We start from the raw sequence: 22,053 nt of genomic DNA on the forward strand, positions 1-22,053 counted from the left end.
ACCATTTGCAACTATCTTCAGCCAGAAGTGTCGAGTGGATTCTCCAACTTGGCCTCTTCTGGAGATCCCCAACGTCGCAGATGCCAATTTTTTTTTAAAAATTTAGATACCTAATTAATTTTTTACCAATTAAGGGGCAATTTAGCGTGGCCAATCCACCTACCCTGCGCATCTTTGGGTTGTGGGGGCGAAACCCAGGAAAACATGGGGAGAATGTGCAAACTCCACACGGACAGTGGCCCAGAGCCAGGATTGAACCTGGGACCTTGGCGCCGTGAAGCAGCAGGGCTAACCCACTGCGCCACCGTGCTGCCCCACAGGTGCCAATCTTGCGCCAATTCAATTAATTCCACGTGATATCAAGAACCGGCTGAAGGCACTGGATACTGCAAAGGCTATGGATCTTGACAACATTTCCGGCAACAGTACTGAAGACTTGTGCTCTGGAACTGGCCAGGTACCTAGCCAAGCTGCTCCAGTACAGCTACAACACTGGCATCTACCCAGCAATGTTGGAAATTGCCCGGGTATGTAGGACAAATCCAAACCAGCTAATTACCACCCAATTAGTCTACGCTCGATCATCAGCAAAATGATGGAAAGTATAACTGACAGTGCTACCAAGCAGCACTTACACAACGATAACCTGCCAACGGGTGCTCAGTTTGGGTTCCACCAGGGTCACTCAGCTCCTGACAGCCTTGATCGAAGCATGGACAAAAGAACTGAACTCGCTAGGGAAGGTCAGAGTGACTGCCCGCGGCATCAAGCATCTAACCAAGTGTGGAATCAAGAAGCCTGAGCAAAATAGAAAGTCAATGAGAACCAGCAGGCAAGTCCTCCACTGGCTGCAGTCATTCCTAGCATAAAGGAAGGTGACTATGGTTGTTGGAGGTCAATCATCTCAGTCACAGGGCATTGCCACAGGAGTTCCTCTGGGTAGTGCCCTAGGCCCAACCATCTTCAGGCGCTTCATCAATGACCTTCCCTCCATTATAAGGTCATGAGTGGGTATGTTCTCTGATGACTGCACAATGTTTGGTACTATTCACAACTCCTCAGATACGGAAGCAGTCCATGCCAATAGGCAGTAAGGGCTGGGCAACATTCAGGCTTGGATTGATAAGTGACAAACAACATTCATGCCACACATATGCAAACAATGACCATTTTAAACAAGAGAGAATCTAACCATGACATTCAATTACCATTGCTGGATTCCCCACTAGAAAAATTCCGGGGGGGGGGGGGGGGGCAGGCAGGCACCATTGGGCAGAAACTGAATTGTACGAGCTACTTAAATACTGTGGTCACACGAGCAGGTCAGAGGCTGTGAATTCTGAGATGAGTAACTCACCCCACACTGAAAGGCTGGATCAAAATCCATTTCTAACAGCGCTGTGGGTGTACCAGCACCAGGCGAACTGCAAGGGCTCAAGGAGGTGGCTCACCACCACCTTCTGAAGCGTAACTAGGGACGGGCAACAAATGCTGGCCTTGCCAGTTCACCCACATCCTGTGGAATGCAAGACATCAGCTCTGCTAGCTTATCAAATTAAATAAAACAATTCATGGACCAATCGCCCGCAATGATTTTAATTGTTAGGAAATGCGACAGGAAGCAGCAACAAAATTTTAAACCGAGGCAGGCTTTGCGGAGCATAATCGAGGAGCAATCATTAAATGCCAACTATGTCTCAATCGCAGCACGTGCACACACACATATACACACACACATGCAGTACTGAAGGAGTAAGTGCTACACTGCTCAAGGTACCATTTGATGAGCTGTTAAATTTAGCCACCCCATCCCTCCTCCCATGGTGGATAATTCCATGCCTACATCTGGCAAGAGCAGTCGAGGTCTCCTGGTGCACTGGCCACCAATTTCCCCTCTACAGGGAGTTGCAGATTATTTTTCATCCGTCCGAGAAAACGGACTTGTCCTCAGTTAAACATCTCATTGGAAAGTACAGCACACCACCAGTATGATGCTGGAGCCTCAGCCGGGAATGTGTGCTCCATTACCCCACGGGCATTGAACCCATGGCTTTCCGACTCAGCGATGACACTGTCAGTAGCTAAGCCAAACCGGTACCCGACATTAGTGCAACAGCAGAGGTCACCTGAATGGATGTAATTTAGCAGGTGCATAGAGACAGGAAAATGGGAGGCAGTTACAAAAACCTTCTCCCATAATTTGATCATAGAATCCTTACAGTGCAGAAGAAGGCCATTCAGCCCATCGGGTCTGCACAGTCCTCTTGATGGAGCACCCTACCTAGGTCCACGCACCCACTCCAACCCCATAACCCCATCTACCCTATTGAACACTAAGGAGCAATTTAGCATGGCCAATCCACCTAACCTGCACATCTTTGGACTGTTGGAGAAAACCGGAGCACCCGGAGGAAACCCACACAGACACGGGGAGAACATGCAGACTCCACACAGACAGTCACCCCGAGGCTGGAATTGAAGCCGGGTCTCTGGCGCTGTGAGGCAGCAATGCTAGCCACTGTGCGACCTCGCCCCTGTATTTTCCACTGCTTCTCTCTTCACAGTGATTTCTGAATTGTAAAAGGAACTAAATTGATTTGTGAATAATTTTCCACCAGGATCCACTTCTTCAGGTGTTCACTGCTCTCCAAAAAAGCAAATAGCCACTGGACCTCTCTGAGGAACGCCCAAAACTAAGTGGCCATATAATGGTATCACAAGCACGCAAGTTACTCATTCAATGTCCAAGGCACAATGAAAATTAGAAAGAGTTTTTAAACAAAAGAAGGTATAACAACAAAACAAAATAAAAATAAAAAGAGAGAAAACAGCTAGAAACAATATTTGATCCATTTTGGTCAGTGTTTGTGCAAACTAAGGGGCGGGGGGGCGGGTTTAATCCAAATACATTTACGGGGAAGGGGGGAGGGCATGTTTACAAATGCATGGTGATGCAGAACCACACACATTTAGTGTAAATAACTTTTGAGACTGCTGCCTGCTCTGCCTAATGTCTGCAACTTGTAAAATTTAAAATTTATTAGCTCCTTACCTACAATTAACATGTGGCAGGCATTGGATTTCCTGAAGCCTTCTTTCCTCAAGGCATTTCAGTTACCTGAGCAGGACTGGAAGGCCACACTTTCCAATAAAGAGATGGCCATGCAAACCATAAGAACTAAACCTAATTAATGGAAAGAATTGAAATTTGTATTGCACGGGACACCCCAAACCACTTCCACTGTAAACTATCAACCATTGCCAGTAAGAGACAAAAACATTTGATAGTCAAAAGATGTGGTATACACACTGAATTACGTTGCCCTGTGCACACTTTGCTGTTCTGTAGACAAATTCAGCAGCCAATTTACAAACAGCAAGGCACTAAAGACAGTAATAAGATAATTGACTGCTACCCATGTATTTTTTTACCCATTCATTCATAATATATATCGTCTCTCTTGGGCAATCCCCATGGGTCAAGGATGATTTGCTACCATTTCGGTCGAATAGGTTCTGAGATGGATGTATACCACATCTTTTGACTATCAAATGTTTTTGTCTCTTACTGGCAATGGTTGATAGTTTACAGGATGTCCCAGATTTTCTCTAAAAATAGTACAGCATCAACAAAATTGTCAAGAATTATCATGGTCAAGAATCATATATAATCTACAGTCTCTCTATTTCGAAGGACGGGGTCACCACTTTGTTAAGAATTTTTTTCAATTCACCGTTATTGTCCACATGCGCCCGCAGCTCACCTCAGCGCCTTGCCCAAGTTGCCATTTGTTCTCACACGGGTTTAAATGGTGTCGCAGCAGGCTATTTGGCTGTGGAGGCATCGCAGCAGACCCTGCCCGCTGCCTCACCCACCATCCACTTTCCAGCAGGGGTCACTGCACAGCAAGCAGAAGCAAGACTTCAGTCTTGATTTTTTTCCCCCTTCGCCTCCCCCCCAATGGAGGAGGCGGCTCTTGGGAAAACGGCGGTACTGCAGCCCATTTCGACAGATTAAAAACGTCAAAGTGCGTAGTCGTGAGGAGAAAAGGGAAAATTTAAATTAAACACCGAAAACTACAAAAATAGGATTTCTCTCTCACCAAAGATAAATCACATCTGTTCTGACGTCATCTAAATCACTGGTTAGGAGGACCTAACACAAAGAATGTTGGTGCACCGTGCCTGTGCCTGTACTTTTTCTATTCAGTGTGTTCCTGATCGAGGAACCTCCCCACAGGGGGTAAGAGTTGAGTGAGATGAGCGGAGGTGCGCTAATTCTGGCTGTTCCCACGCACTTCCTTATAGCTGGACAGAGTCCAGCACTGACACAAGCTTGGGAATTCATGAGTTCACCACACCGTCGGGGAAGGGAAGGTACAAACAAAATAAGGTGAAAGGCGTGTTTTTAAAAAAGTCAAAGGCGTAGGGGGTGGAATGGCGAAGAGAGAGGAATTAACTGACACACACAGATTTCTGCAAGTTCAGGCAGTTAACATAACTTATTTCGAAATATAATGAAGCTGTGTAATGGATGCCCAGCATCGCAATTAAGATATTGTCTTAATGCAACGCACCCCAAAAAAGTGTGGAAAAGTGCTCCTGCACAAACTGACCAAAGATAGCAGTCGTCTCTTGCATGATCAGATCATTGACACTACTTTTAATTACACTAGTCACAGATTCAAGCAATTCAAAATATGTCAGGTGGGAGGTGGAGAGAGAGAGAGAGAGAGAGAGAGGGGGGGGGGGGGGGGGAGAGAGAAACAGAGGAAAGAAGCAGAAGTATTATATTGGCCAATGTAAAGCCCAAGTGGCAGATACCAAATGGTGCTGCCCACACACACACACAGACACTGCCTGATAATAAACCATAAGGCAGCAGAATGCATCAGCTCCTTTATGAACAAACAATGGCTCAACTTCATTAGAATACAGCTGACCCCCCAACTACTACTCCACTGCGTTGATTTCAAGCAACAAAAGAAAAACATCACAGCAGCAAGATAATCTAGGAATATACAGGTCTGGCACTTTTAGAGAATGTACTTGATTTTTTTTTTCCTTTTAAAAAAAAAGAAACACACCATGCGTAGAAACTGAAACTTGTACTTTACTCAGGGCACCTTTCTTTACAGAACCACCACCATGTTCTGCACATGTTCTTAAAATTAACATTTAATTATGTACAGTCACAGGCAGGTTATCAGCAAGGCACCACGGTGAGCTGATGGAAATAATTTCCACTCTTTTTAAATAATGTCTGCTATAAGCTAGGCTTTAATTTTGCCCCTCCCCCTCACCACACCATGCACTTGGCTGAGCTGAAACTTCCAGTATGGTTTGCAACTGGGGCAATAAGCTACCTACCACTCCAGGCTCGCTGAGGATAACATACAGAAAGGGGTGCAGGCATTGTTTATCCGAAGGCGGCTGTAGTAATGATAAATTATAGAAGCTCTCTCTTTTACCTGGACTCAGAAAGCATGCTCTCTCTCTCTCTCTCTCACTGCAGTACCAACAGAACACTCAACAGTCTTTGTTAGCATTCAATGGAAACTTGAGACTCCAGCAGACTGTACCAATCAACTACAGGATGCCAACTGCACCCTCCCCTGCCCCCACCTCCTCCCACACACACACACACACTTCCAAGACACACTGTGCACCCATCAGCTCTTCATTTTGAAATCCCACGTTTGACCGCACCACTGTCGCTGTCCATCAATGGCTAACAGCTAGGAAGGGAAAAAAAAAATAAAGAGGAACATCAGTGATTCTCACAGCAGCTACTTGAGTCTGCCCAGCACACAGGATGCTCAGCAGTACAGGGCACCTCTTGTATGTATCTGTCTGTGTGTTCAAATTGGAAACAGGTAATCAGGCTTATATCCTGGACTTTCTTTTCTTTTTTAAACTAAAAAAGATCATTCAGGAAGTAAACATTCCATTGCCCATAAAATGGACTGCTACAACACTTACTTTCACCCAAACAAATGACAGAACTGCAAATGACATGTTTGATGCCAAAAACCCACATTTGCTGTCTTTCCATCTGCAGAAAGGAAGTTGATAAAAAAGAAGAGAACTTTTTAATCTGCTCGTGTGTTTAAACCTATTTAGGTGCACACACACACACAGGTTAAACAGTCAAACGGATTACATTTTTTTTTTAAATCACACTGGTGCAGGAAATCTGAATGGGTGAATATGTAACGATACAAAATACTGTTCTGATAAACCACTTGTCTTGTTTTGCAGTGGCAACGTAACGGTGCAAGGTTGGAAGTCAGCAGCCTGCTGACCTCTCCACCCACCTCAACCACCCCAAGCAGCCACACTGGAGGGAGAGAGCAGATGGACTAAATAGTGAAGGCTCGGAATGACTAAACAATATCAAAAATCAAATAAGGCAGCAGATTCTCAGTAAATATTAATTGAGCAAGGGCAATTTCTTGGGCACAATGAAAATGGGAAGTAGGAATTTTAAGACTTAGCCCGTGGTCTCAAAAATTAAAATGTGAAGAATAAAGGCGTTGAAAGTTGATGCAGAGGCCTGCAGATCATGGAATGATTTGTATAACTCATTTTTTTTATATCCCCGGTAGAAACTTGTAACCTGACATTCCAGTGAACCCGCCCAAACTGGACCAACCACAATAGGTCGTATGAACCACCAATATGCCAGACATTAAAATAATGTTCTTAAATGTCAGAGATTCAATTACTTGATGAAGAAAACAGGGTGGGATTCTCCGATCCTGAGGCTAAGTGTTGACGCCATCGTAAACGCCGGAGCGTTTTACGACGGTGTCAACAGGCCCCTGGGATCAGCGATCCTGCATCGCACAGGGGCCAGCAGGGCACTGCAGAGCCTCACGCTGCTCCAGTTGCCGGTACGGGCATCAGGACGGGCGCCGCTGGTCCGCGCCACGGCCGGCGCGAGTTCACACATGCGCGTGGGTTGCCTTCTCTGCGCCGGCCCCAACGTAACATGGCGGACAGCTACAGGGGCCTGGCACGGAGGTACATAGGCCTCCCACCGGGATAAGCCCGTCCGCTGATTGGTAGGCCCCGATTGCGGGCCAGGCCACCGTGACCCCCCCCCCCCCCCCCAACAGGTCGGATACCCCTCACCCCCACCAGGCCGCGCCCCGCAACGTGAACGCCAAGGTCCCGCCGGGTAGGACCACAGCAGAATGACGCTGGCGCAACTCGGCCGGCACTCGGCACATCGTGCGGGGAGAAGCGCCGGGGGGATGCTCTGACCGGAGCCGCGCCTGCGTCGATTCTACGGTCGCCAGAGAATCAGCAGACCGGCTTCGCATAATTCGGCCCCCACACGCCGATTCTCCGACCCAACGCGGGTTCCGAGAATCCCGCACACCATCTTTGGTGTACCCGAGGTCATAATGTGCACATGCGGTTTTTTGCAAGAGTCCTATCCCACTGCCACGGTACTCTACTCCTCCAGCCTGAATTCCTAGGTCCTATCCCACTGCCACAGTATTCTACTCCTCCAGCCTGAATTCCTAGAGGTCAGAGATCCATGCTTCTAGCTGTGGCCAGGTGGCTTATCGTTGGCGGAGAGGGAAAGCTCTCATTCCCTCACACACGGTATTGCCACTGGACTAGTGAACCAGAGGCCCAGGCTAATGTTCTGGGGACATGACTTTAAGTCTACAGCAGCTGGAGAAATTTAATCAATAAATCTGGAATTAAAAGCCAGTCTCGGTATTAATGATCATTGATGCTTGTCAAAAAAAAACCATCCGGTTCACTCATGTCTGGCCTACATGTGACTCCAAACCCACAGCGATGGGGCAGTCTCTTAACTGCACTCTGAAAAGGCCTTGCAAGCCACTCAGTTGTATCAAAATAAATACGAAGCATTAAAAAAAATGAAACAAAACCGGATGGGCCACCAACTATTGATCTGGGCACTGGAAATGCAATAGCACACCCAGCCCTATCGACTCTTACAGAGTCCTCCTCACTAAAATCCAGAGGATTGTGCCATAATAAGGCGAGCTGTCCCACAGGCTCAACATAGTAATACTCACAGAATCATACCTTACAGAGTCCCAGGCACCACCACCCAAACAAAGAACAAACAACAAAGAAAAGTACAGCACAGGAACAGGCCCTTCGGCCCTCCAAGCCTGTGCCGACCATGCTGCCCGTCTAAACTAAATCTTCTGCACTTCCAGGGTCCGTATCCCTCTATTCCCATCCTATTCATGTATTTTTCAAGATGCCCCTTAAACGTCACTATCGTCCCTGCTTCCACCACCTCCTCCGGTAGCGAGTTCCAGGCACCCACTACCCTCTGTAAAAAACTTGCCTCGTACATCTCCGCTAAACCTTGCCCCTCGCATCTTAAACCTATGCCCCCTAGCAATTGATCCCTCTACCATGGGAAAAAACCTCTGACTATCCACTCTGTCTATGCCCCTCATAATTTTGTAGACCTTTATCGGGGTGCCTCTCAATTTCCGTCGTTCCAGTGAAATCAAATTGGGTTTATTCAACCTCTCCTCATAGCTAATGCCCTCCATACCAGGCAACATCCTGGTAAATCTCTTCTGCACCCTCTCGAAAGCCTCCACATCCTTCTGGCGACCAGAATTGAACACTGGACTCCAAGTGTGGCCGAACTAAGGTTCTATATGGCTGCAACATGACTTGCCAATTTTTATACACAATGCCCCGGCCAATGAAGGCAAGCATGCCATATGCCTTCTTGACTAACTTCTCCCTCTGTGTTGCCCTTTTCAGTGACCTGTGAACCTGTACACCTAGATCTCTCTGACTGTCAATACTCTTGAGGGTTCTACCATTCACTGTATATTCCCTACCTGCATTAGACCTTCCAAAATGCATTACCTCACATTTGTCCGTATTAAACTCCATCTGCCATCTCTCCGCCCAAGTCTCCAAATGATCTAAATCCTGCTGTATCCTCTGACAGTCCTCATCGCTATCCGCAATTCCACCTACCTTTGTGACGTCTGCAAACTTACTAATCAGACCATCATTTATATATACTACGAACAGCAAAGGTCCCAGCATTGATCCCTGCGGAACACCACTAGTCACAGCTCCCAAATCAGAAAAGCACCCTTCCATTGCTACTCTCTGCCTTCTATGACCTATCCAGTTCTGTATCCATCTTGCCAGCTCACCCCTGATCCTGTGTGACTTCACCTTTTGTACCAGTCTGCCATGAGGGACCTTGTCAAAGGCCTTACTGAAGTCCATATAGACAACATCCACTGCCCTACCTGCATTAATCATCTTTGTGACCTCCTCGAAAAACTCTATCAAGTTAGTAAGACACGACCTCCCCTTCACAAAACCGTGCTGCCTCTCACTAATACGTCCATTTGCTTCCAAATGGGAGTAGATCCTGTCTCGAAGAATTCTCTTCGATAAGTAACTTCCCTACCACTGACGTAAGGCTCACCAGCCTGTATTCCCTGGATTATCCTTGCTACCCTTCTTAAACAAAGGAACAACATTGGCTATTCTCCAGTCCTCTGGGGCATCACCTGAAGACAGTGAGGATCCAAAGATTTCTGTCAAGGCCTCAGCAATTTCCTCTCTAGCCTCCTTCAGTATTCTGGTGTAGATCCCATCAGGCCCTGGGGACTTATCTACATTCATATTTTTCAAGACGCCCAACACCTCGTCTTTTTGGATCTCAATATGACCCAGGCTAGCTACACACCCTTCTCCAGACTTAACATCCACTAATTCCTTCTCTTTGGTGAATATTCATTTAGTATCTTGCCCATTTCCTCTGGCTCTACACATAGATTCCCTTGCCTGTCCTTCAGTGGGCCAACCCTTTCCCAGCTACCCTCTTGCTTTTTATGTACGCGTAAAAAGCCTTGGGATTTTCCTTAACCCTATTTGCCAATGATTTTTCATGAACCCTTTTAGCCCTCCTGACTCCTTGCTTAAGTTCCTTCCTACTTTCCTTATATTCCACACAGGCTTCGCCTGTTCCCAGCCTTCTAGCCCTGACAAATGCCTCCTTTTTCTTTTTGACGAGGCCTACAATATCACTCGTTATCCAAGGTTCCCGAAATTTGCCATATTTATCCTTCTTCCGCACAGGAACATGCCGGTCCTGAATTCCTTTCAACTCACATTTGAAAGCCTCCACATGTCAGATGTTGATTTCATCTCAAACATCTGCCCCCCAATCTAGGTTCTCCGGTTTCTGCTTAATATTGTTAGAATTAGCCTTCCCCCAATTTAGCAAATTCACCCTAGGACCACTCTTATCCTTGTCCACCAGCACTTTAAAACTTACTGAATTGTGGTCACTGTTCCCAAAATGCTCCCCTACTGAAACTTCTATCACCTGGCAGGGCAGCACGGTAGCATTGTGGATAGCACAATCACTTCACAGCGCCAGGGTCCCAGGTTCGATTCTGGCTTGGGTCACTGTCTGTGCGGAGTCTGCACATCCTCCCCGTGTGTGCGTGGGTTTCCTCCGGGCGCTCCGGTTTCCTCCCACAGTCCAAAGATGTGCAGGTTAGGTGGATTGGCCATGATAAATTGCCCTTAGTGTCCAAAATTGCCCTTAGTGTTGGGTGGGGTTACTGAGTTATGGGGATAGGGTGGAGGTGTTGACCGTGGGTAGGGGGTAGGGTGCTCTTTCCAAGAGCCGGTGCAGACTCGATGGGCCGAATGGCCTCCTCTGCACTGTAAATTCTATGTAAATTCCCCAATATCAGATCCAGTATAGCCCCTTCCCTAGTTGGACTATCTACATATTCTTTTGAGAAGCCCTCCTGGATGATCCTTACAAACTCTGCCCCTTCCAAACCCCTGGCACTAAGTGAGTCCCAGTCAATATTGGGGAAGTTAAAGTCTCCCATCACAACAACCCTGTTGCTATTACTCCTTTCCAAAATCTATCTATCTATCCGCTCCTCTATCTCCCGCTGGCTGTTGGGTGGCCTGTAATAAACCCCCAACATTGTGACTGCACCCTTCTTATTCCTGATCTCTACCCATATAGCCTCGCTGCCCTCTATGGTGTCCTCCCGCAGTACAGCTGTGATATTCTCCCTAACCAGTAGCGCAACTCGTCCACCCTTTTTACATCCCCCTCTATCCAGTCTGAAACATCTAAATCCTGGAACGTTTAGCTGCCAATCCTGTCCTTCCCTCAACCAGGCCTCTGTAATGGCAACAACATCATAGTTCCAAGTACTAATCCAAGCTCTAAGTCCATCTGGCTGGGTACGCCCTACCTCGCCCACAGAACAGACCCATCAGAGGTGGCGGAGCAGCACAGTCAAGAAAGAGCTGCCCTGCGAGTCATCGAATTTGGACCCCATGATGTCACGTGACATCAGGTCAAACATGGACAAGGAAACGTTCCTGCTGATTACCACCTCCCCCCTTCCTTGCTGCCCACTGATGAGTCAGTATCTTCCACTTTGAAGACAAATTGGAAGAGGCACTGAGGGTGGGAAGGGCAATAGAATAAACTCTGGGTGGTGGACTTCAATGTCCATTACCAATAGTTGCTTAGCAGTATCACTACTGACCAAGGTGGCCATGTCCTAAAGGACCTAACTGGTAAACTGGGACTGGACTGCAGCAGGTGGTGAGGGAACCAACAAGAGGGGAAAACCTACTTCATCTCATCCTCACCAGTCTACCTGTGCCAGATGCATCTGTCCATGACAGTATCGGTAGAGGTGATCACCACACAACCCTTGTGGAGAGGAGGTCCCGTCTTCACATTGAGAATATGCTCCATCATATTGTGTTGCTACACCACTGTGCTATATGGATTGATTTCGAACCAATCTAGAAACACAAAACTGAATATCCATGAGGCGCTGTGGGCCATCAGCAGCAGCAAAATTGCACTCAACCGCAATCTGTAATCTCATCACCTGGAATATCCCTCACTTTGCCATTACTATCAAGCTGGGGGATCAACCTTGGTTCAAACGAGTTTGCAAGAGGACATACCAGGAGCAGCACCAGGTATGCCTAAAAACAAGGTGTCAGCCTGGTGAAACTACAAGAAGACTACTTGCATGCCAAACAGCTAAGCGATCCCACGACTGACATGTCGGATCTAAGATCTGCAGTCCTGCCACACCCAGGCATGATTGGTGGTGGACAATTAAGTAACCAACTGGAGGAGGAGGCTCAATAAACGTCGCCATTCTCAATGATAGGGAAGTCCAGCACATCAGTGCAAAAGACAAGGCCGAAGCATTTGTAACCACCTTCAGCCAAAAGTGCCGATTGGATGATCTATTTTGGTCTCCTCTGGAGTCTTGGAGCCTTCTCAGGTTGCAAACTCAACCTGAGCAAGAGCGAAATCCTCTCTGTGAACCCCCAGAGGGAAGAATCAGAGCTGCGGAGCTGGGACTCGCTCCCACTCTCCCTAGTGAGATGAGTGCAGACAATCAAAATGAACATGCTGCCAAGATTTCTCTTCCAATTCAGAGCCCTCCCAATCTTCATCCCCAAGGCCTTCTTCACCAAGGTAGTTCAATTAATTCTGGCGTCTGTGTGGGCAGAAACAAAATCTCAGGATCCGTAAAAGTGTCTTGCAAAGAAGGAGGAATGTGGGGGGATTGGCTCTGCCGTACCTCCTATTCTACCACTGCCAGCTAACGCAGAAAGGGTGCGAGGGTGATGAAAGAGCCGGAGGCGGAATGGGTACCAATGGAGAAGACCTCCTGTATGGGGACATCCTTCAGAGTATCAGCACGACCCCAATCCCATTTCCCCCAGCCAAGTACTCGAGAAACCCGGTGATGGTGGCCATGCTAAGGACTTGGAACCAGCTCAGGCACCACTATGGCCCCCATCTGCAAAAACCATAAATTAACCCTGGCAACAATAGACACCACCTTTTAAAACTTGGGGACAGGACCAAGGGGTTCTGACATTAGGGGAACTGTACGTAGACGGGATAGTAGCGACCCTGAGGGAACTAACAGAAAAGCTCCAGATCTTGAAAGGGAACAAACTCAATACCTGCAACTGAGGAACCTCCTCTGCGAGGAGACCCCAACGTTCCCCCAGCTACCCGACCACACCCCGCTGGACAGACTGCTAGCATTGGGCGAGTAATGGCGCCATGTACGGACAACTGCTAAAGGTAAGGAGCCCGCTGGATGAGACAGGAGGAAGATGGGAGGAGAAGCTGGGTATAGAGATAGGGGGGGAGACTGCATCGAAGCGCTATGTAGAGCAAACTCCACCTCCTCATGCGCAGGGCTGACCCTAACCCAGCTAAAGGTTATGCATGGGGTGCACTTGACCAGAACGTGCACGAACGGGTTCTTCCCGGAGGTGGAAGACAAATGTGAACGGTGCCAGGGAGGCCAGGCTAACCACACTCACATGTTCTGGGCCTGCCCCAAATCTGTCGGCTACTGGACCACCTTTTTTGAAGCCGTGTCCAGGACTGTGGGAGTGATATTGACAGTAAAGGAGGCAAACTCCAGTAGGTTCCACAGCGCTGGCTGCTCTGATATCCTATCAGTTTGACCAGTGTATCCATTTGACCGGTTAAAAATATTTTTATTAGAGATTTGTAAGTGATATCCTATCAGAGAGATGTGTGTTTGTATTTAATGAATTGTCAGAAACCTTAAAAAGAAAGCTTGACACCATCCAGGACAAATCAACCTGCTTAATTGGCACCCCGCCCCGCTACATTCAACATTCACTTCCTCCACCAGCAGCAACATCCGTGTGTACCATCTACAAGATGCGCTGCAGCAACTCACTAAGGCTCCTTCCACAGCACCTTCGAAACCCATGACCTCTACCACCTACAAGGAAAAGGGTAGCAGATGCACAGGAATACCACCACCTGCAAGTCCCCCTCCAAGCCACACAACATCCTGACTTGACAGTTCCTTCACTGGCACTGGCTCAAAATTCTGCAGTTAAAGAATCCATAGAGTCCCGACAGTGCAGAAGGAGGCCATTCGACCAATCGAGTCTGCACCGACTATCTGAAAGTGCACCCTACATAAGCCCACGCCCCACTTAACGTTTGGACACTAAGGGGAAATTTAGTGTGGCCAATCCACCTAACCTACACGTCTTTGGACTGTGGGGGGAAACCGGAGCACCCGGAGGAAACCCACACAGACACAGAGAGAACGTGCAAACTCAACACAGACAGGTGACCCAAGGTTGGAATTAAACCCGGGACCCTGGCGCTATGAGGAAGCAGTGCTAACCACTGCGCCGCCATGCCTTCCAAACACCATTATTTGTGCACCTGCACCGCCTGGACTGCCGTGGTTGAAGAAGGCAGCTCACCACCATCACATCATTGGGTTCTGATTTGAGTTCTATAAAATCTGACTCCCTGAACAGACTCATGAGCTGTTAAGGCTATTCCACTACATACTGAAAGTGGTCTCTCCCAGAATCCTTTAAGTCAGCCACATCTACCCTCAAGTATAGATGGGGCAAGGGTCCCCAGTGCTTGTAAAGCCCACAGAGCTATACCCTCCTAAATTGGCCTTACAACATAGTGGCTTCCAATCCACCTAGATCAAATCAAATTCCTCCAAGGATGCCCTCCAATCATTCAAGTATTATGCACCAGCACATTCACCCTAGCTCTAACACTACTGTTGGATATTGGAAGGGATTTTGGCCAGTTACAGTCAAGATTCATGTTTATTCCCCCGCAAAGTTCCTCGTTTGTTGAGAAGATGCTGAGTTATGCTATCCTTGTCCATGACTCAGGATTGTGGGTTTAAATTTCACTTCCGGAGATTAGCGTTCAATCTAAGATGACACAATGAGGTTCTGCAAGATAAGATAAAAAGATCTTAAAAAGATCTAAATCCTTTTCTACCATATTTCATCCTCCATATTCTGCTATGTGTTACCAAGCCTCTCCTCCAGCCTACCAAAGAATTCAGCCAAACCTCAGGCCAGAAACCCAGTTGGTTAACTGGGAGGAAAAAGCCTTTGCCGAGGATATCGCAGCACAGATACGAAAGACATATTCCTTTATCTGGACAAATACAGACTTTGAACACTTTGGCAGAAATAAATTCTTCACTCTCCTTTCCAAAATGTATGCCAACATGAACGGGTGTAACAGTCTGCCTGTTTCATTGATGGAAGAACTGATCAACATAAGGATGAGTATGCCAGATGCTGCCTGCTTTCAGCTTGGCACAGCAGTTCAAAGAAGCCTGAACTGCAAAATGATCCAAACCTGGCCTTCTATGCTGTACCACAGCAGAAACCTCCTGAAGGATCTTCAAAACATGCCATTTACAGCACCAGAAGGTTGGGCCAACTGCTTCACCTGTGACAAATCACCTCCTTCCAGCAGATGGTCAGCATATTTTGGACCATTTCACTCAGTTGCTTCCGCCAGCCCCAAGTGAAGCCCTTTGTGTATAGGATTGATTGATTGATTGATTTTTATTGTCACATGTACCGAAGTACTGTGAAAGGTATTTTTCTGTGGCCAAGGGAACGTACACAGTATGTACATAGTAGACAAAAAAGAATAATCGACAGAGTACATTGACAAATGGTACATCAACAAAGAGTGATTGGTTACAGTGCGGAACAAGGGCCAAACAAGAGCATCAGATGCAGCTGAAAGTAGCCCCTCGTGTGTACCAATCCTAGGGCAACCTGCCAGGTTGACAGTCCGTAGCATTCTGCACACTACTAGAAGACGTTGTTGCTGCTTTAGACTTTTGATATACCTTCCTTACTCCTCACACGAGTTGATTCACCTTTCACCGAGATCCCCTGACCCTAAAATATATAAAACAGCACAGCCATGTACAGCCCTCATGTTTCTGCCGCTATTGTGAAATGTGTATTTATTTATAGCGTGTTATATAGGACCATGTATAAGAAAATGGGTGAATTTTTCATTCAAAATAAAAGCATAACCTTTAAATGTAATCTGTAAACCGCAGTCAATATTTGTTTTATTACAAAATGGCACACATGTATTTCCCCACCCCCCGCAAAGTCCCTCGTTTGTTGAGAAGATGCTGAGTTATGCTAATCTTGTCCATGACTCAGGATTGTGGGTTTAAATTTCACTTCCGGAGATTAGCGCTCAATCTAAGATGACACAATGCGGTTCTGTAGGATAAGATAAAAAGTACAAACATTTCGGCCATTCAGCCATGTCCGTGTTTATCCATGAAAAGCTATTGAGAACCTCACTTTCTTTCTATATAGTTTCTCTCCCCCCCCCCTCCTCCCCACCTCTCCATCTCATTTCAACAATGAGACGGAGCGCTTGCACCCTTCATCCCTATTCCAACGACCAGCAAACTCCTGACTGCTCAACTTCATTTCTTCTCCTGCTCCAAACTGACATTGTAAATGGCTCCCTATCCTCAATGGCCATCTCCTCCCATTCATCATCACTCTCTCTCCCTGGGTGTCAGCTGTGGTTCAGTGGATGACACTCTTGCCTCGCATTCAGGAAGTTTTTGGATTCAGGTTCCACTCTCCAGGCACCAAAATCTAGGTTGATATGCCCAGTCCAACACGGAGAGAGTGCTGCACTGTCGGAAGTGTCATCTTTCAGGTGAGATGTTTGAACCAAAGCCTAGCTTCTCTGGGAACGTAGGAGATCCCGGAGCATTACTTCAAAGTAGATAGAGCAGGGGAGATATCTCCAGTGTCCTGTCCAATATTTATCCCTCAATCAACATCACAAAACATTATGTGATCGTTATCAGATTACGGTTTGTTGAATTTTGTCATGTGCAGATTGTTTTCTACATCACAACAGTGACTCTACTTCAAACGCATTTCAATTGGCCGAGAAGCACTTTGGAACATCCTCCGATTGTAAAAGGTGTGATATAAATGCAAGTCCTTCTCAGAATCACAGAATCCTGACAGTGCAAAAGGAGGCCATTCAGCCCATCAAGTTTGCACTGGTTCTCTGAAAGTGCATTCTATCCCGTCCCATTCTCCTGCCTTATCCTTGTCACCTTGCAGAGTCTTTCTTTACAGATAGCAATCCAATTCCCTTCTGACTACCTCGATCGAACCTGCCTCTGCCAACCTCTCAGGAAGTTCGTGCTAGACTCCAACCACCCTCCGGGTGAAGACATTTTTCCTCACATCACCTCTACTCCTTTTGCCCATTATTTTGGATCTACACCCTCTAGTTCTTGATGTATTCTTGAGAGGGAACAGTTTCTCAGTATTTACCCTGTCCATACCCCTTCAGGATGTTGAATACCTCAATCAAGTCTCTTTTCAGCCTTCTTCTCTCCAAGAAAAACAGACCCAACCTCTCAAATTTATCCTCATAGCTACAGTTGTGTATCGCTGGAATCATTCTTGTGAATCTCCTCCATTCTGGATGCAGTACTTCAGATGAGGCCTAACTAGTGACTTAAACAAGTTCAACTTGACCTCCTTACTCTTGTACTCAATGCCCATATTAATAGATACGGCATGCTTTATTAACTGCTCTCTCAACATGCCCTGCCACCTTCAAAGACTTATGTACATAGAGGTCTCTTTGTTCCTCATCTCTTTTACAGTTTCTCCCTTCATTTTCTTTAAAAAAACACCCTCAATCTCTCTATCCTCAGTAAGTACTATCCTGTTGCAAAACACACTCTCCTCTCTAAGGTTATGCATGAGTTTTCACCTCCCAGATCTAGGCTCATCTCTTGCAACTCTTGAATCCCTTCAAACTTGGGATTGTCCCCATAATCACAGTATTGAAAAGGCAAATGAAAGGACACAAACAGCACTCTCTGTAATCTGTAACGATATAGCCTATATCCTTAATCTTTTTGCAGTCTTTGACTTAATTCATCAAAGTGTCTTCTTGTAAATCCACCCCACTGTTGTGTAGCTTGGTGGAATTGCCTTTGCTTTGTTCCACTTTTACCTATCGAATTGTAGCCAGAATACCTTTAACAATGGCTTATTTCCCACCCCTACACTCTCACCCCAAAAAGGACATCTTCTTTCTCATCTATATGCTGACATCATCTTCAGAAAGCCCACTCAGGCAGGATGCAAGTAAACATTGGGAAGGCCAAAGGCATTATTTCTGGAGCCTTGAGACAGGCTCACCCATCCTGTTCTGGGCACTGCCGCAGGTTGTACCTTGGTTGAGGTAAGGAAAAACATTTTTGGGAGCCAGTGTGTGCCAGCTTTAAAACACTTCCTTTGGGTGTTCTTTTAAGAATGTCACTCACCACAATGTTTCCATGCTTGGAATGTTGAATAGTGTTGAATTTATCCTCATGCTCAGGACAACTTTAAAACAGAAAGGAGCATCTAAACCAGAGAAACTCCCCAAGGCCCAAAATGTGACCACGGCCGAGATTGTACAGCCAGGTTGCACCTGAAAAGCAGCTTGCTGCGGGATCTACCGCAATGGGCACATCCTTCCTTAGATACGGGGCCCAAAACTGCTCACAAAACGGGACTATGTGTGGCCTCAGCCGCGCGTTCCCCGCCGAGGCCCCCTATCTAGCGCGAGTGCCATTTTATAGCCATGTGTTTCTCGGCGCTGCAAGCAGTTTTCACCCTTATATTAAAACACAACGATTTTGAACAGAGGTCAGGAGAAAATTCTCTATATAGACTCACGGGGAGATGGAATTCACTCCCAACATTCAGTCTGAGACAGAAACTACGTTCACATTTTAAGATGAATAGTCTGGATAGGTGGTTGAAGGAAATGGAGCTGACGAGACACCGAAATAGGGTGGGTAAACGTGATTCAAGTTACGCAGAAGTTTTTTTTTCATTTAGAGTAGCCAATTATTTTTCTTTTCCAATTGAGGGACAATTTAGCATGGCCAATCCACCTTTGGCCAAACCAGCACATCTTTGGGTTGTGGGGGTGAGACCCCTGCAGACACGGGGGCTACGAGAATTTTAGATTCTGCAAACTGCAAAATTTTTTCCAGCTACCCTATTTTAATGTTTTTCAACATTATTCAATGTATCAGCCTATCGATATTAAAATTAAATAAATTAAAAACATCTATCTTCCTTACTACACATATGTGTATGCTGTTCAAGTATTAGTGAAAATTAAAATGTTTCAACCAGCCATGAATTCTTAATCATAACCATACATGGCAAATTAAACATAAATTTGTTTATGTTTAATAAAACATAAAATGCTGTCAAAACTCAACAGGTCTGGCGGCACCTGAGGAAGGAGCAGTGCTCCGAAAGCTAGTGATTCAAAACAAACCTGTTGGACTTTAACCTGGTGTAGTAAGACTTCTTACAGTTACACGGGATATTCATTTGTGATTTTGATTAGGACCGCTTAAGTACTGGAGTGGGTAAAAATCTTTTTGGAGGGATATATGAAATATGAGCTACTGAATGACACTATAAAAATGACACCCAAATTGTGACATGCAATACATGGTGATGGGTAGAAATCTGTTACAGCAGTGTGCACTTTATGCTATGGTTCTTGCTATTGAAATTGGAGTGTGTGTGTTGAATAGAAATAATCTTGGAAAATAATCAGAAGAGTATAAAATGTCTGTTTTTAATTTGCCATGTATGGTTATGATTAAGAATTCATGGCTGGTTGAAACATTTTAATTTTCACTAATACTTGAACAGCATACACATATATGTAGTAAGGAAGATAGATGTTTTTAATTTATTTAATTTTAATATTATCAATAGGCTGATACATTGAACAAGGTTGAAAAACATTAAAATAGGGTAGCTGGAAAAAATGTTGCAGATTGCAGAATCTAAAATTCAGCATAGTTGAGCAGTGGAGAAGTTGTACAGTGTGATTTAAAAAAAATAAAATTGTGGTGTTAAATGGAAAGGCAGGGCTGTTGACGACAATTCACCTCTTGCTACCCTGAATCAGGGTTTTAAAGAGAATCGTCAGTAACCATAAGTAAAATTAATAAAAGGTCAGTTAGAACTAATACATTTCACCCCTGTTGAAGGACCATTTCGATCCAAAAAGTTGGGTGACACCTTGAGCCCGCGCTCGGCGTGGGCTGAAAATTTCACTAGAATCCTTTGAGATTGTGTTTACCGATTTTCCCCGATCCTCACAGGCAAAGTCACGAGATTCACCCCCACAAAGGGCGTGAACCTCATTTTAATTGTTTTGCATTCATTTAAGTATCGTTGACTCCCCCCTCCGCACGATCTCCCCTCATTAGATATTCAAACCTCGCTGTCGTGGCCTTTGGCCATACGAGAGGCAGTTGAGGGGATTTCACCGGGGGGGGGGGGGGGGCAGAGGTACGTGCAGCCCCCGAGGGAAAGGGAGTGGGGAGGGGGGGTAGAGGAACATGCCCGGGCAGTTCCCTGGCACAGGTTGGCACTGCCAGGGACCTAAGAGGCCCCGCCACACTAGAGTGACGGCCCCCATACATCCTTTTTGGTCTCAGAGGCTCAAGATTTGGAGAGACAACTGGAATGTGCAATTGGAGAGTTAGACGCCAGTTTTCTGTCTGAGCCTGACACTTTGCCAAATTCTGATAAGATTCCGCCTGTTCCACAGATGCCGCCAGACCTGCTGAGTTTGTCCAGCATTTTCTGTTTATTTTGCCCCTGAATTCCCGTCATCTGCAGTATTTTGCTTTTATCTCAACCCTATCAATGGTTTCCAGTGATCTCTCTTGAAAACGCTTTTCTCAAAATGGGAGCCTGGGAAATTAAATTGAGCGTTATTCCCCTTGCATGCATCAATAGAACACTCAAAAATAGAACTGCTAGTGAATTAATTGGAATACTTTGCTGCCTGGCAAGATGGTACTTACAAGTACCAACACATTTTCTGAGATGTCAACCTGGTAGACGTGTTATTTTTCACATTATTAATCCCACACAGAGCAAGGCAAGAGTCATAGCAGGGGAAAGAATCAGAGTAAGACTAAATAATGGACCTAAGGGCGAGAAGGGCATTAAAAGAAGAATGAGACCATGTGGTACAGCAGATTGGTGGTTGCAAACATGTCAAGGTGAACGGAGAACCATGGGCTCGACAACTGAGATTCTGAAAGTGCGATTGTAAGTGGATTAGGAGACGGTTCTGTTTTTTACGGGGCTGGACACAAGAGGAAATATAGTTGTGAGGGGGTATGGGTGGACAGCAGCACGTGGAAATTAATGCCTTGGTCATGCTTCCAAGTACACTCGTAGGCTGGAGTTTCCGGCCCAGTCGTGGCAGGACCCACCGCAGGAGATTTGCCGGCCCCGGCGGTGGATGGGACTGGAATGTCCTGCCCATACATTAACACTGATGATGCTGTTGGCGAAGTAATTAGATAATGTAAAAATGCAAAAAGTAGAGAATGGACAGAAAAGGGGGCGAAGGGAGTTCAAATGGAACAGATCCAGAGAAATGGTGGAAATCATTGTCTTGGTCAAATATTTTTAAAATATAAATTTAGAGTACCCAATTCATTTTTCCCACTAAAGGGGCAATTTAGCGTGTTCAATCCACGTACCTTGCACATCTTTGGGTTGTGGACGCGAAACCCACGCAAACATGGGGAGAATGTGCAACTCCACAGGGACAGTGACCCAGAGCCGGGATCGCACCTGGGATCTTGGCGCCGTGAGACTGCAGTGCTAACCACTATGCCACCGTGCTACCCGTCTTGGTCAAATATGAGCGGAATCAAAGAGGATTATCATTGAGTTGTGAAAAGTTCCTCATGCCTACCTAATCCAGTTGAATTCACCAGTTGAGTCACTTGCAAGACGGGTCGAGAGGTTTTCTGATTATTTATTCTTGAGATGTGAGTATCACCAACCAAGCCAACATTTATTGCCCATTCCAATTCCTAGAAAAGTGATGATGAGCCGGGTTCTTGAGCCGCTGCAGCCCATCTGATGTGGGCACTCCCACAGTGCTGCTGGGGAGGCTGTTCCAGGATTGTGACCCAGTGACAGTGAAGGAACGGTGATATAGTTCCATGTCAGGACTTGGGAGTGGAATGGACAGATGGTGGTGTTCCCATTCATCTGCTGCCTTGGTTCTTCCAGGTAGCACAGGCTGGGCAG

General features: G+C 46.2%; 1 protein-coding gene and 1 long non-coding RNA gene across 8 annotated transcripts in view; one reads left to right on the forward strand and one right to left on the reverse strand.

Moving 5' to 3' along the window:
- Positions 1-22,053, reverse strand: part of LOC119975414 (transcription factor Dp-2-like) — a 225,226-nt gene that overhangs the window by 107,123 nt on the left and 96,050 nt on the right. Inside the window, exon 1 of one of the 7 annotated variants that reach the window (XM_038815037.1) lies at positions 5,472-5,493. The exons of 5 other annotated variants lie outside the window; for them this stretch is intronic. Coding sequence is in view for 1 of the 2 variants with exons in the window: in XM_038815033.1 (XP_038670961.1) it covers positions 5,371-5,416 (46 nt within the window). In the remaining variant the exon portion in view is untranslated. Of the gene's footprint in view, positions 1-5,370; positions 5,432-5,471; positions 5,494-22,053 lie in introns of those variants that run through there. One more of the 7 variants, XM_038815033.1, reaches the window with a different exon arrangement.
- Positions 4,885-6,571, forward strand: LOC119975415. The gene is made up of 2 exons (XR_005462760.1): positions 4,885-5,025; positions 6,262-6,571. It is a non-coding gene; the product is annotated as an uncharacterized LOC119975415 (long non-coding RNA).

The sequence above is a fragment of the Scyliorhinus canicula genome, chromosome 13 (genome assembly GCF_902713615.1).
Source record: "Scyliorhinus canicula chromosome 13, sScyCan1.1, whole genome shotgun sequence".
In the NCBI taxonomy this organism is placed as follows: Eukaryota; Metazoa; Chordata; class Chondrichthyes; order Carcharhiniformes; family Scyliorhinidae; genus Scyliorhinus; species Scyliorhinus canicula.